At 31.8% G+C, this 14,656-nt stretch overlaps 2 protein-coding genes across 4 annotated transcripts in view; one reads left to right on the top strand and one right to left on the bottom strand.

The window, feature by feature from the left end:
* LOC134716339 (RNA-binding protein 8A-like) overlaps positions 1–1,420 on the bottom strand; it is a 33,858-nt gene extending 32,438 nt beyond the window's left edge. Inside the window, exon 1 of the mRNA XM_063579272.1 lies at positions 1,248–1,420. Coding sequence (XP_063435342.1) covers positions 1,248–1,314 — 67 coding nt within the window. The 5' untranslated portion in view covers positions 1,315–1,420. The remainder of the gene's footprint in view (positions 1–1,247) is intronic.
* A 75-nt stretch (positions 1,421–1,495) lies between these two features.
* Positions 1,496–14,357, top strand: LOC134716336 (serum response factor-binding protein 1-like). 3 transcript variants are annotated; one of them, XM_063579269.1, is made up of 8 exons: positions 1,496–1,706; positions 4,680–4,768; positions 8,241–8,313; positions 9,670–9,741; positions 10,574–11,357; positions 11,394–12,174; positions 12,996–13,015; positions 14,223–14,357. In XM_063579269.1, the coding sequence occupies exons 1-8, from the start codon at positions 1,632–1,634 to the stop codon at positions 14,336–14,338; spliced, it is 2,010 nt and encodes a 669-aa protein (XP_063435339.1). In that variant the 5' UTR covers positions 1,496–1,631; the 3' UTR covers positions 14,339–14,357. The 3 variants fall into 3 exon arrangements, with proteins under 3 accessions (XP_063435339.1, XP_063435338.1, XP_063435340.1); XM_063579268.1 differs by having other exon boundaries at positions 10,574–12,174; XM_063579270.1 differs by lacking the exons at positions 1,496–1,706; positions 8,241–8,313 and having other exon boundaries at positions 10,574–12,174.
* The last annotated feature ends 299 nt before the right edge of the window (positions 14,358–14,656 follow it).

Here is a 14,656-nt window from a genome sequence, read left to right as displayed (position 1 = left end):
CTGCTATTTATAAACGTCTTTCTTTTATCGTCTTAACCGAGACGACTCCCGAGAATTTCGAAAAGATAATATTTACATACGTCATCGTACTCCCAGGCAACACTTCCGGTAAAAACAATGGCCGACTTCCAATGGTGAGATAACCTATCGGAAGCAATTTTGCAAACGGTACCAGATATGTGAGGAACAAGGGGGAAATAATTATTGGATTAAGGCAATACCAAAAATTATGCGTTAGGAAAACATAATTTTGAATAGACGCGGTAAGTCAGTTTTACGTACGAAGCGTTTTAGCCCAACCAGAATAACCTGAAATCGACTGTAACCATAACCCTAAACCAAATAAAAGAGCTAAACGAAGACAGAAACATATTAATTTTAGATTGAACAAAATTGGGGTTGATTTTGCCTAAATATTCAATATTGTGTCGATGAAAAAACCCAATACATTAAGGAGCTTGGTGGTGAAAAACCCAATTTGATATTAACCTGAGGGGTGAATTGGAATTGTACATGTATGTTGCATTATAGTCGCCGTCACGTAAAATTGGCACCATGATTTTTGTCAAAATTTTCTTAAATATCGACCGCGTTTACTCGAGATCATGTTTTTCAAATAGCGGAATAAAAATCCAATCCAAATATATACTACTGTCCTACCTTTTATTATGTTTGCACTGTATAATCCTGACCTTCACAAAATCCAGGATTATTTTGTATGGTGGAATCCGACATTGTTATTACCGGAAGTGTTGCCGTGGAGTCCACGTGCTCTCAATGTTCTTGTGTCTCTCGGAGCTGTGCGTCATCTTTATGTAAAAAGCGCGGGAAATCGTATCATCAATGACAATGATATTACCAGAGAGTAACGAATGTTATGTAGTAAGGGATCCTCATAGAAACCAAGATGGCGGTTTTACAATGAAAACAATCTTGAAAAATGTGAAGGTCAGGATTATACAGTGAAAACACAATAAAAGGTAGGGCAGTAGTATATATTTGGATTGGATTTTTATTCCGCAAATTGAAAAACATGATCTCGAGTAAATGCGATTGATATTTAAGAAAATTTTGACAAAAATCATCGTGCCAATTTTACGTGACGGCGACTATATGTGTTTTTGTTTTTATTTATAGATTAGACCATTGGTTTTCCTGTATGAATTGCTTTCCACTAGTGCTTTTGTTGCCCTTAATAGCTTGCTGTTCGTTGTGAGACTCTGCTACTTTAAATACAAGTATCTTACGGTCTCCTTCTTCGTCAACTTCGAACTCTTCGCCGGTCCCTTCTTGAAGATCCAAAACATCCGCCATTTTTCACAAGAACACGCGTAAAGAAATGTTACTTTGGTTTTTTCTGCACCCTTTGGGTAAAACCCAGAAACACTTCGAAAAAGAGATTGCAAGAAAATCTTTCACTTAAAAAAAGGGAGGTAAAAATACCAAAAATCATCATTGCGTTTGAATAACATTGTTTGTTATCCCCTATTTAAAGCACAAATTTGACAGTGACCAAAAAAAATGTGTTCTTTCCCATTTCTTACCATGAGCTTTTTCTAAGATGTGATTGATATATTATTTGCAAAGATCTATCAACTAATCCTATTTCTATATTTAACAACATTTCAACAATGGAAGTACATGAACAGAGAAAGCTTGACGTTGCTAAACCAGCTAGTACAGACATACTGTCTTTAAATAATAAGGTTCACTGTTTATAATGACATGTTTATTCTGCTTTCATATATATATAGTCCAAATAATTTTGACATCTTGAAAAGCTTTTTGATTTTTTATGGTTTGAAAACACCTTACTGCCCAGTTAGGCGTCAAGGAAAAAATAGTATCCGGTCGTTCCGGCCCCAAACCGATCCGGCCCCAAGTCAATCCGGCCCAAAGTCGATCCGGCCCAAGTCGATCCGGCCCCATAATAAAATATGAATGAACTATATTGATTTTAGAGGAATTTGTGAAAAAAAAATTAACAGTATAAATGGAATTTGCAAAAAGTGTCTGATGATGGATGACAATAGCTAAATAAATATTTACAATCTAATGGAACTTATAAAATTTAACTCATCATAATGACTTTTTTAATCAAATCATTAGTCTATAATTGGTTTGTTTAATCAATAATTGTCTGATGATTGTAAACTAGGTTAATCCACTCGTAATCACTTAATTCAATCAAATCCTAATTAATTAAAGTTACGTAATCAACAAGGTCTTTATAGTTTGATCGTTTGTTTGTTGTATATAATAATAATTAATTGGTGTTTTTCTTTCAGGTAACATCATAAGCTTCTAAAAGTATAACACTTGGTGGTTTTTTTTGTAATATCGAATATAGTCAATATATTTTCTAAATTTGACAATATTTTGAATAGTTGTGAAGTGTGTTTGTTAGTGTGTAAGATTTTATTGTTATATTTTAGTAGCGCTGATATTATATTTTAGAGAGTGAACTGAAATGTGCATTCAGTGTCATTGATTTGTTATTTGCAATAAAGAATAATGGTCATTAATGGATACTCATATAACTTGTTTTTTTCTCTCCGACACTCACATACATAAACTAACAGTTTTACACTGTCACTTACTGTAAAGGGGTCACACTTGCAACACTACAATAACATATACAGGAACTGGCAATGGCGTACATATATAATATTTGCTCATCAAGAACAAATGCACTATCATATTATTTTATATACGTTTTAATATAATAATACCCAATAACCTTGAAAACTTGTTATAAAAACATAATCAACCTACATTTTGTAGTTGGTTTATACTCATCTAAAGAACATATTTTTCAAAGGCCTTTTTTTTTTTTACCCTACACCTTTTACATTATATTAAAAATCATAAACATTTATGAATTACAATTAATATATATCTTTATTTTTTATTCCTTATAAATATATTTTTTATTGGGGCCGTATCGACGTGGGGCCGTGATGTGGGACGGATCGACTTGGGCCGGATCGAGGTGGGGCCGGATCGACCCGAAGCTAATAGCTATCGTGGGTTAGAATGCATAATGTAAATTGTAACATGTATACGGTATTTAGAACAACACCACCACTACAACTTGACAAATTTAACACATATTCAACGTCGCTTTTTAAAGACATTAGAACAAATTTAATAAAACTGACCTATTTAGGCATTTTTATTTTATTGTCAAAAATATGCATCATTAGAAAAGTTGTGGAAAAAAATTCTGTAGGGTTTAAATAAAGTCCAGATACACTGTATGTTTTTGCCTGTCAGACACGGAATCTTTAAAACAAGTGACTGTCATGTATTTTTTGGTCATTTTAATTACAAACCAGCAAGTTAAAATTAACAAGGTTTTTTTTTAAAATGGTTGTTCAAAATCTAATTATTCAATATTTTATTGACAATTCTTTTTATACATCCTTGATAAATGAAGATGAAAACAGTCATAACTGTTTATATTTAAACCTAAATTTTGAAAACTGCATTTTATTTTAGAAAAAATAATGTATTTTGTACAAACCAGGTGCCAATCTGAAATTAATCAAAATCTTACAATTTCAACATATGAAACGCCAACCTAAAACTAATTACTAGTAATTTCTGTTCTGAAAAGTATTAACTAATTTTTTTTAAGATTTAAGCGATCACCAGAACCATGACTTAAGAAAATATTAATTTCCGGATTTTATAGTCATTTCCTGTCGAAAACATATCACACCGTTTTTTTTTACATACAAACATACAAAAATCGCAAAGTAATCGGAAACAGTAAAAATTGTAGTAAGCCTTGACAAAAAAACTAGATACCATAAAAAATCAATCTACAGGACATGCTTTTTAAATTTGAGTAAACACCTGAATAAAAACTCAACAGTGAAACCCTTAAGCAGTAAAAATTGTTATTAGTCGAAAACACATCAAACAATGATACTGCCCCAATTCAACATTATGATTGTTCTAGCAAGTTTTGGATATATGAGGTCTTGATTATCTATCAAAGCAATTCATATTCCTATTTTATATAATGTCATAGATGTTTAAAATTTACATCTATTCTTTCCTGTGTCCTTTACAACAAACATACAATGTTAGAATCAACAAGAAGTCATCAATTATATGATTTCTTTGCATTAAAGGATTGAATGTGGAGCAGGATTCTGTTCAATCTTTGAAGCGATATGCTCAAATATGCTGCATATTATACTATTGTAAATTAAATGCAAAAGAAGAACCACATTAAACCTTCGTGTTCTAATTAATATAATGACTACATCTACATCTTCATTCTACGTTAGTGATCTGTCAAACTTGACCAATACTCAACGACTCTGGTGGGCGCAAGAAAAAGAGTAATTTTGTAAGATAACTAAAGAATATACAACGAGTATATGAAGTATGACAGAATTTTTTTATGAATTTTTTTAATGAAAAGCAATGCATAAAAAGGGTGGGGGTCCCATTTGCTTTCAAAGCCACTTTTCAATGAGGCATTCACATTTATGGTTATTTATAATACACTGCCAATTATTTTATGTGATCAAATATATTTTATTTTTTGTGGAAACACTTTTATTCTCTCCATTTGTTATTTGATTAAACATCTGAAAGTGCATGATGTGGAACAATAGTGGTTAGTATATTGTATGGTTTATTTTGTGTTTTTGATTTGACAGATTATTATGATGAGACAAGCTGTAAAGAGGGCTAAAGGTCAGACAGTACAAAAGATAATTAGGAGAGTCAAAAGTTTAAGGAATAAAAAGTAAGTTTTCACATTTAAACCAGTTTGTACCAACTTAAAAACAATTAAGTACAAACGCATGTATTGCCATGAAATATTAATAATTATTTCCAGAAGTCAATTACTACTTCATCTAGTAATGGACTTCTGTTATTACATAATTTTCATTTGTACTACATGTATAATCATGATAATAATGAGTTATTCATTTTAAAGATAAGGTTTGTAAAAGCAGCTTAACCATGTTAACAAGGATCATGATAATTTATTTAACATGTTTAACAATAGACATAATGACATAAAACTTTATTTAAGGTGGTACCCAACACTTTAACTAAAATTAATTTGGCTCGTTTAATTTTCATAAAATTTTGTCAAAGTATATATTTTGACACTTTCACAAAAATATAAAAATTTCAAAAATTTTGAACCAACCGTTTTGTCAGAAAAAATACACTGGTTATATAGCAATTTGACAAACACCAACTTTGATCATTGAGAAGTTTGATATTCAATTTACAACACAACGTAATTAAAATGTTTATCTGACTTTACAGAGTTATCTCCCTGTAGTGTTAGGTACCACCTTAAGGAGGTAGACCTAGGTTAGGGGAAGTAACTCTTAAAATCATCAGTATGTTTGTGTTACCCATTTTCATAAATATATTCTAACCTTCTAGGTTACATAGATTATTTCCAATCTGTTTCAATTAAATGCTTAAAATACATTGATGATACTTGACTTTTAAAAACTCATAACTGATTTAAAAAGTTATCTCCCTGAACCAAGGTCTATCCCCTTAATGTAAAAATTTCAAAAATTTTGAACCAACCGTTTTGTCAGAAAAAAAATACACTGGTTATATAGCAATTTGACAAACACCAACTTTGATCATTGAGAAGTTTAATATTCACTTTACAACACAACGTACCGTAATTAAAACGTTTATCTGACTTTACAGAGTTATCTCCCTGTAGTGTTAGGTACCACCTTAATGTCTGTAAATGTAACACAATTACAAACATAAACTCAGAAGAGCTTTTACAACAGACAAAAAAAAAGCACAGCAATCAAAACAAACGTATTGATCAAGTCATACTCACATACGATTAAAACAGAAATCAAAACATACGTATCAAGTCATACTCACATACGATTAAAACAGAAATCAAAACATATGTATCAAGTCGTACTCACATACAATTAAAACAGAAATCAAAACATACCTAACAAGTCATACTCACATACGATTAAAACATACATATCAAGTCATACTCACATACGATTAAAACATATGTATCAAGTCATACTCACATAGGATTAAAACATATGTATCAAGTCATACTCACATACGATTAAAACATACGTATCAAGTCATACTCACATACGATTAAAACATACATATCAAGTCATACTCACATAAAATTAAAACAGAAATCAAAATATAGCACACATTATGAAGCATGCATTTAATGGGTCAAAAAATTATAGAGATTAATTAAGTAGCTCAAATCAGTAAAAAAATAGCAGAAAAACTTAAATATTAAAGTAAACAAAAACATTTGCCATGCGAAAAACAAAGCAATAATTACATGAATTAAAAATATTAAAAAGAATTAAGTAGTTTTGTACAAGCTGCTACACCAAGAATTTATCAGGTTCTTGAATTTAGTGTTCTCCTCAGAAATTTCTTATATCATCCTGGTAGATAGAAAATTATGAAATTCCATTATGGTTCTAGAAAATACAAAAATGTATAGCATCACATTCATATAAACACTATCTATTAGGCCTAAAATGAAATATTTTTTGTTTCCTCAATCCCGACCAACCCTGCAAAAATGGTCCAACTCATATAAAATTTTATTGTCAAAACTAAGTCAAATATTATTTTATTCACATCTGATTTTCAGGCTTGTGTATCGACCTATATATTGTGCTATCTTTTTGGAAAAAATAAAATTATTTCCCTACCTACCTACCTACCCACACCTGGCTTGGAAGGGTCAGAATGGAGAAACAAACATTATATTAATTTAGGCCTTAATGTTGAACTAATTTTACATCACTTACTAGCAATATGTCATCCCATTACCATGATGCGAAAACACCCTGGAGAGAACACTGTGAATTAATTTTAAAATGATTACATACACAGCCAGTTTTTTAGTTAAGATTGTAGGTCTGTTGTATTTTGGTATCTAAAAGAATAAGAGATTTCCTTTCAGTAAATTGAATCATGAAGATAAATAGGACATTCTTCATCGACAATATATAGCCAATGCATACCTGTCAACCTCTGAAAATGAAAAGTCAGGTCATGACCTGCATTGAGAAAAAAAATCTCAGGTCATAACGCGTACGACATTTTGTGGGCTCAATTGAAGAACAAAAATATGTTTACATATAATTTATATAGTCAATATGTATATAAAACAGTTAGAACATGTATACAAGTTTATTTCAGACTATTGTTATATTCCATAGTAGCAGACTTGGCATTCTTTAAAAGAACTGCACTTGGTTTCAGTTCATAGCAATGCAAATGTGTATTCATTTTACAAGAAAGAAGAGCACACAGTGTATCCTTATTAAGATCAGCCCTAAACTCTGTAGCTATTTTCTTTACTAAAGAAAATGCCCTCTCACTGTCTGCATTGCTGTTTGGCAAAACCAGTAATGTTTTAGCAAGTTTTGACAAAACAAAAAATCTTGGCTTGTTAAGAAAAATGTCATGCAACTTGGATATTTCTCCCCAAAATGTACCAATGTCAGTTTCAGGGGAAGTGCAAAGTGGAAGTTCATCTAATGGGGTCAACTGATAGTCACTGAACTCATCTTGTAGCTTGTTGAAAATATCGTTACGTAGCTCAGGTAAACATAAGCTGGTTCTCGACTGACTACTACACTTTGTTTAAGTGAAGCGTAATACAAGCGGATTCCAGTTAAGGTAAACAAGTCCTACATTTTGACTTTTGGTTACAATGAAAAAGACCGATAAAACCGAAGGTCGTATTACTTCTAAATACCGGAAACAATTCCGGTCAGAAATCCGGGTGAAACGGGTAATGTTAGAAATTCCCGGGACCCGCCAGGTAAAGAAAAACTCCCGGGTGAGAGGTGAAAATAACGGGTGTCACCCGCAAAAAACGGGTGAGTTGACAGGTATGCCAATGATATTGGGAGGTATTACAAGAGTGATGTTTCCTGTTAAGTCAAGTAAAATTTTGATGCCTAGTCAAATAGCAATGTACACTGTCATGACTGAAAATTATACATACATTGTAAGTTATTATTTTTGACTTTAAAAAAAATTAACATATAAACCTCTCCTAGTAAAACCTGCTCATAAGTTTTAACAGCAAGGTGGTCCATATGGCTTAGGATCTGGGGCCCTCTCAATCAGAGAATCCAACAACAAGCATTTATCATTCACAATTATGCATTATTACATACCTCATAAATGTAATTCATATATCAAAACAATTTTAGAGGGACAGAAGAAGAAAAAAATAAGGACAAAAGAAAGATTGAGAGACAGTTAGAAGTTATGTATGCCATCAAGGTATAATATTCATATGTTTAGGTGGTACCTAACACTACAGGGAAGTAACTCTGTAAAGTCAGCTAAACATTTTAATTACGTTGTGTTGTAAAAGGAATATTAAGCTTCTCAATGATCAAAATTAATTCAGTGATGCGTTTGCAATAGCCAAGTTTTATTAATGTATTTTAAGCATTTACCTGAAACAGATTGAAAATAATCTATGTATCCTAGAAGCTAATAGAACGTATTTATGAAAATGGTTGACACAAATGTACTTATGATTTTAAGAGTTATTTCCCTTAACCTAGGTCTACCACCTTAATCCAGTGTAATTTTTCATACAAAACAGTTAGTTCAAAATTTTTGAAATTTTTATATTTTTGTTAAAGGGTCAAAGTAAATACTTTGACAGAATTTTATGAAAATTAAATGAGCCAAATTAATTTTAAACAGATATATATCATGTTAAGGAGGGGTATTTGCGAAAAATATCAGTGGAGAGAATGTTAAATTTCACGAGCTGTAAGGGGAGAGAATGTTAAATTTCACGAGCTGTAAGGCGAGAGAATGTTAAATTTCACGAGCTGTAAGGGGAGAGAATGTTAAATTTCACGAGCTGTAAGGAGAGGGAAATTCATTCTCAAGACTGGTATTTTTTGCAAATACCCCTCAAGAACATGCTATATCTGTTTAATTACACCGAATGTTAATGTTCACAAACACATTGATGATCGTGATGTTACAAGCGTTAAGTCGGATAGAGTATTTTTTGGCAAATACCACAGCAGAGAGGGTAAAAAAGGGCATATCCTTTTGGAAAATACCCCGACAGTGTTAAAAAATGAACAAGAACAGTCAATTGGTCAAAAACATACTATCAACCAATCAAAATCCAGAATTCTTACATAAGGTGTAATGATAGTGACAATTAAATCTCACTAGGATTTCTGGATCAAGAATTTTTTGTGCATGTATATGTTTTCAATAGCTGAACTAATGAAGTGGAGTTTGAAACACAAAGTATGATTTGCTTTGAGAACTGAACAACAGATTCAAAATGATGTGGATTTAAACATCTATTGATCTCCATCTGGCATTCCACAAGTGAGAAGCCAATACCATTTAGACTGGTTTAAAGATCAAGTTTGAACTCTTACTATCACTTGGTATCTGTTGTAATACTGCCTCATACCACATCTTCTTATTTTATATGTTGTGATTTTTCAGTTTCTGTTTGAATATTATTTTGGGTTGAAAATCCATGTGTTATCATTGTGCTTCATAGACTGATAAAAAATGAAACAAGTTTGTTAAGACAACCAATCTATATATACTTAATAATTAGTCTATATAAATGTGTTGTTTTATTTGTAGGACTTGAAACTTGACAAAGTTTCTAAGTTTGCCATTGGATATGATTCAGTTCTACAAGAAATAACAGAAAAGGTAAGTAATCATTATCATCCTTGGCATTTTACAGATTTTTGGAGGAGAAAATTGATTTTCCTCCCTGGTCAAGAGATATATACTACATCATTAAAGTTGAATATTTTATTGTGAACATAAAGACTGTGCTCTGTTTTTGTTAAAGTTAAAAAAAGAAAATGACAGAGTTACACATGTTTGAATGCTCCAACATTCCCCTAACCTGGGAGAGTGTTTTAACAATACAACACTATAAAAAACTATAAAAATTAGTTGAAAAGGGCTTATCTTGTCAGATCGATACAAATTAGTAAAACAAATAACAAAAACACAGACTATATACAGGAAATATGCATCCTTCACAACATGAAAGACAAAAAGTACAGATCTGAGAGTACTCACAAGTACCAACACCTAGTTCAAAGCAAAAAAACAACTTATATTTTACATAAATAAGGCCGTTAGTTTTCTCGTTTGAATTGTTTTACATTGTCTTATCAGGGCCTTTTAAAGCTGACTATGCTGCATGGGCTCATTGTTGAAGGCCATACAGTGACCTACAGTTGTTAATGTCTGTGTCATTTTGGTCTTTTGTGGATAGTTGTCTCATTGGCAATCATACCACATCTTTTTTATACTGTATTATAAAAATACCAAAGGATTGATAAAATGTTTACTCAGATCGTATCAAAATTTCTGGACTCTCAACTTTCTGGTTAGAAAGAAGTTTTCTATATGCACCCAAACTTCCAAACCAAATCTTTTTATCCATGGAAGAATCCAATATGATGGTTGCTTTATAAGTATAACATAAAATACCAACACTAGTTAAGACTTGTACTTGTACTTACAGCCTGATGCCTCTTCAGAAATGATAGCACTAGCTAGACTATCAGAACATGCTGCACTGAAGGAGGAAGTAGACAAGTTTAGAAAGGACCATGATGACTGGAAGTCCTTATCAGAGTTTCTTCTTAACCATATTCCTAGGCGTTTTAACAAAAATAAATACAAGGAAATCAAATCTAAAATGATGACAAATGTAAATGCCGGAAATGTTTTAGTAAAGGCGTACTTGGAAAATAAAATAGGAAAGGATTCAGAATTAACTATAGAAGATGATAGTGGTGTTTCCGGTAATGCGTCAGACACAGAACTGGTGAATAAATCTACGGAAATGGAAAAAGTAAGTCAAGGACAAACAACTCAAGTTGAGGATGAGAGTCAGCAAGAACTATCAGAAGTAATGGAAGAAATATCATGTCAATCAACAAATGATAGCGAAGAATCCAAAAAGTTAACAGAAATAATAAAAGTTAGCCCACAAAAGACAAGTAAAGTTAATTTAGAAAAAAGTCCAACAAAATTTAAAAAAAGTATGGAAGAAAAAACACATAAATTAACAAATGTTAAAGAAAAAAGTGATACAAGTGAGGTAATTAAAAAACAAGCAAACAAGGAAGAGGACAGTAATTCAAATGGAGATAATGATTCTTTGAAAGAAAGTGAAAATAATGAAATTTCTGATGACCAAAGCAATGCTGAAAGTGAAAGTAATGAAGAAGATTCAGACATTGATGAAAGTGAAAGTAGAGTAGTAGGTTCAGACAGTGATGAAAGTGAAAGTAGAGTAGTAGGTTCAGACAGTGATGAAAGTGAAAGTAGAGTAGTAGGTTCAGACAGTGATGAAAGTGAAATAAGTGAGGAAGATTCGAACAATGATGAACAGGTTGAAAGTGAGAATGAAGACCACACTAAAATTAAAGGTGAAATGGTAGTCAAGAAATTGAACATGAATGACCTTGTTAATAGCAAAGATGAAGATATCCCAGACTTTCTTGTAGCTAATTCCCAGGAGGAAAACATTTCAAAAGTGAGAAAGTCTAAAGATTCATTCTTTGAAAGAGGTGATAGTGATGATGAAGATTCAGATGATAATCTTCCTTCTACTCATGGTGACAGTGAATCAGATGACATGGGTGAAGACGAAAAGAGAGAAGCTAGTAGACAGGCTATTAGTAGTTCTTTTCTAGGTGCTTTAAATGAAGTGAAATCAAAACATAGACCTCATGATGAAAGTGAGGGACAAGGATACGGAGGTAGATGGGGACATTTTGACAGACGAAATGACAGCAGAGGAAGGGGAGGCTTTGACAGACGAACTGACAGCAGAGGAAGAGGGGGTTTTGACAGACGCAATGACAGTAGAGGAAGAGGGGGTTTTGACAGACGAAATGACAGCAGAGGGAGGGGACATTTTGATAGAAGAGATGACAGCAGAGGGAGGGGGCAAAACAGAGGATATGGTAGGGACAGAGGATTTAATAATTATAGAGGGAGAGGAGGACAAGGGAATTTTGAAAGACGAGGAAGAGGCAATTTCCAAGGTCATCAGAATGGACCTAGAGATTTCCAGAGGTCAGACAATAGAGGAAGTTCATACAGACAAAACCAGTGAGTACATGATCATGATAACAACTTATTTTACATACTTTATATATAACCAAATAGACTACATTGGTAAGCTTTGTTTCTTTTTGAATATAATATGACTCAAATATTTTCTTTAATTGTTTAAGTTTGTTTATTTATTTTTCACATGTATAAAAACAACATTCATGCAAGATATTTTATAGATTTTAAATTATCATTTTTTTCACTTAAAACTCTTATTGAAATGTGATTTAAAAAAAAACATATTTACCAAAATTACATGGTATATGTATACATTTTTTACAACCCCTTAAACATGTTAAATATGCCAAATTTTATTTTGGTTTGCTGACCATTTCTCATTACAGTTCTATCTTTTATTTCACAACCTAAACAAAGACTATTGTGGAGGGATGTTAAATAATTGTGCTAGGCCTTCAAAAAGGCTCACAACTCTAAATGCTTGTACATCAGACAGTTTTTTGTAAATAACTGCAAATGAGATTTTACTTTTACACTAGATTACTCAATTTAATATACACATTCTTGCTACAATTTTAACTAAAAAACATTACAGATTTAACATGTACTTGTAAATGTACTATTAAATATAACATATTTTAGTTCTGAATTAGACATGCTAGATGTGGATATATTTTGTAAATATTTTTGTATTTTCTTTTTTTGAGAGCTTATAGTTTTAAAATTAAGATAACAGTTTTAGATGGTATAGGCTACCAAAACAAATCTAAACTATTCGTGAGACACACATATAAATTATCAAGAAAAAAAAAGAAGAGACATTTTAACTTTAAAATATAACTTTTTTTAACTTTTTACAGGTCCTACGCTGACAATAAAGGTAATTATTTTATCTATGTCATTTTAATTTTATGCTACAATCCAAGCATAGTAATTTTGTATTTTCATGTATACATGTTATTTGGGTTTATAAAAAAGATGTGTTATGATTGCAAATGAGACAACTCTCCACAAGAGACCAAATGACACAGAAATTAACAACCATAGATCACCGTACGGCTTGATGTATGTTTTCAATAATTACATATTCTTGCAATTTTTATGCCCCACCTACGATAGTAGAGGGGCATTATGTTTTCTTGTCTGTGGCTCCGTTTGTTCTTCTGTGGTTCTGTTTGTCCGTATATGCGTCCGTTCGTTCATGTTAAAGTTTTTGGTCATGGTAGTTTTTGATGAAGCTGAAGTCCAATCAACTTGAAACTTAGTACACTTGTTGCTTATGATATGATCTTTCTAATTTTAAAGCCAAATTAGACTTTTGACTTCAATTTCACGGTCCACTGAACATAGAAAATAAAAGTGGAAGTTTCAGGTTAAAGTTTTTGGTCAAGGTAGTTTTTGTTGAAATTGACGTCCAATCAACTTGAAACTTAGTACATATGTTCCCTATAGTATACTCTTTCTAATTTTAATGCCAAATTAGATTATTACCCAATTTAACGGTCCATGGAACATGCAAAAGGATAGTGCGAGTGGGGCATCCGTGTACTTTGGACACATTCTTGTTATTGTTCATTTAACAAATTATGCTGAAATTGTTATTTTGTAAATAAAGATAAATAAAATATGTAAACCAATTTATTGCAATTGGACATTCTTTTTGATTGTTTGATTGTATTAAGTGCTGTATTACATGTATTAAAAATGTCTGGGGTTGAATCCTACATTGCTCAGATTCGGATAGAGGATTTTGATGAAGAGAAACAGGACCCCCTCTAAATCAGCCTCTGTTGAGTAGGTGGAAATCAGGTAAATCTAAAGTCACCATGGGGCTAGCTGTTTCACTATAGACAGTACTTTAATAAATTCAATATCTTACAATCTTTTTGATAGGAAAAATTCATATTGAACCAACTTATTCTAATAAAAGTTGCTACTTTTGTTCAAGTTCAGAGTAAAATAAATATCAGTTATATTGATAAACTTGTTTTCTTATCCTTGTTTTTATTGTGAAACATTGATTAACAAGTTAACGTAATGTAAATATGTTAGAATTAAACTTGAAAATTAATATTTTATTTTTCAAGGTTCATCAACAAAAACAGAGGAGAAACTCCATCCGTCTTGGGAGGCTAGTAAGAAAAGGAAGGAACATTCAACCATCCAAGCTTTCCAAGGAAAGAAGATAAAATTTGACGATTAAACTCACAAAAATTTTTAAATGGTTTTTTATTTCATTTATTTTGATTTCTAGGTCAACTATATTTGATGTATGGAATGATTGTAAGGTATACATGTAGGACTGGCAAGTTTCATCTGACCTTGATCTTTATTGCATGGTTCATTTGACAATATTTAGTTTTTGTGGTTGGTCTATTTTTCAGATACTATAAGCGGGCATTAGGGACACCATATTTGGTGTATGAGGTGATTGTTAAGTGTACTGATCTACTGGCAGGTTTCCTCTGACCAGGACCTCATTCTCATGGTTCATTTGACAGATTATTTAACCTATCAACTT

The sequence above is a fragment of the Mytilus trossulus genome, chromosome 4 (assembly GCF_036588685.1).
Source record: "Mytilus trossulus isolate FHL-02 chromosome 4, PNRI_Mtr1.1.1.hap1, whole genome shotgun sequence".
Classification (NCBI taxonomy): Eukaryota; Metazoa; Mollusca; class Bivalvia; order Mytilida; family Mytilidae; genus Mytilus; species Mytilus trossulus.
This window is presented reverse-complemented; position numbering and strand designations above follow the sequence as displayed.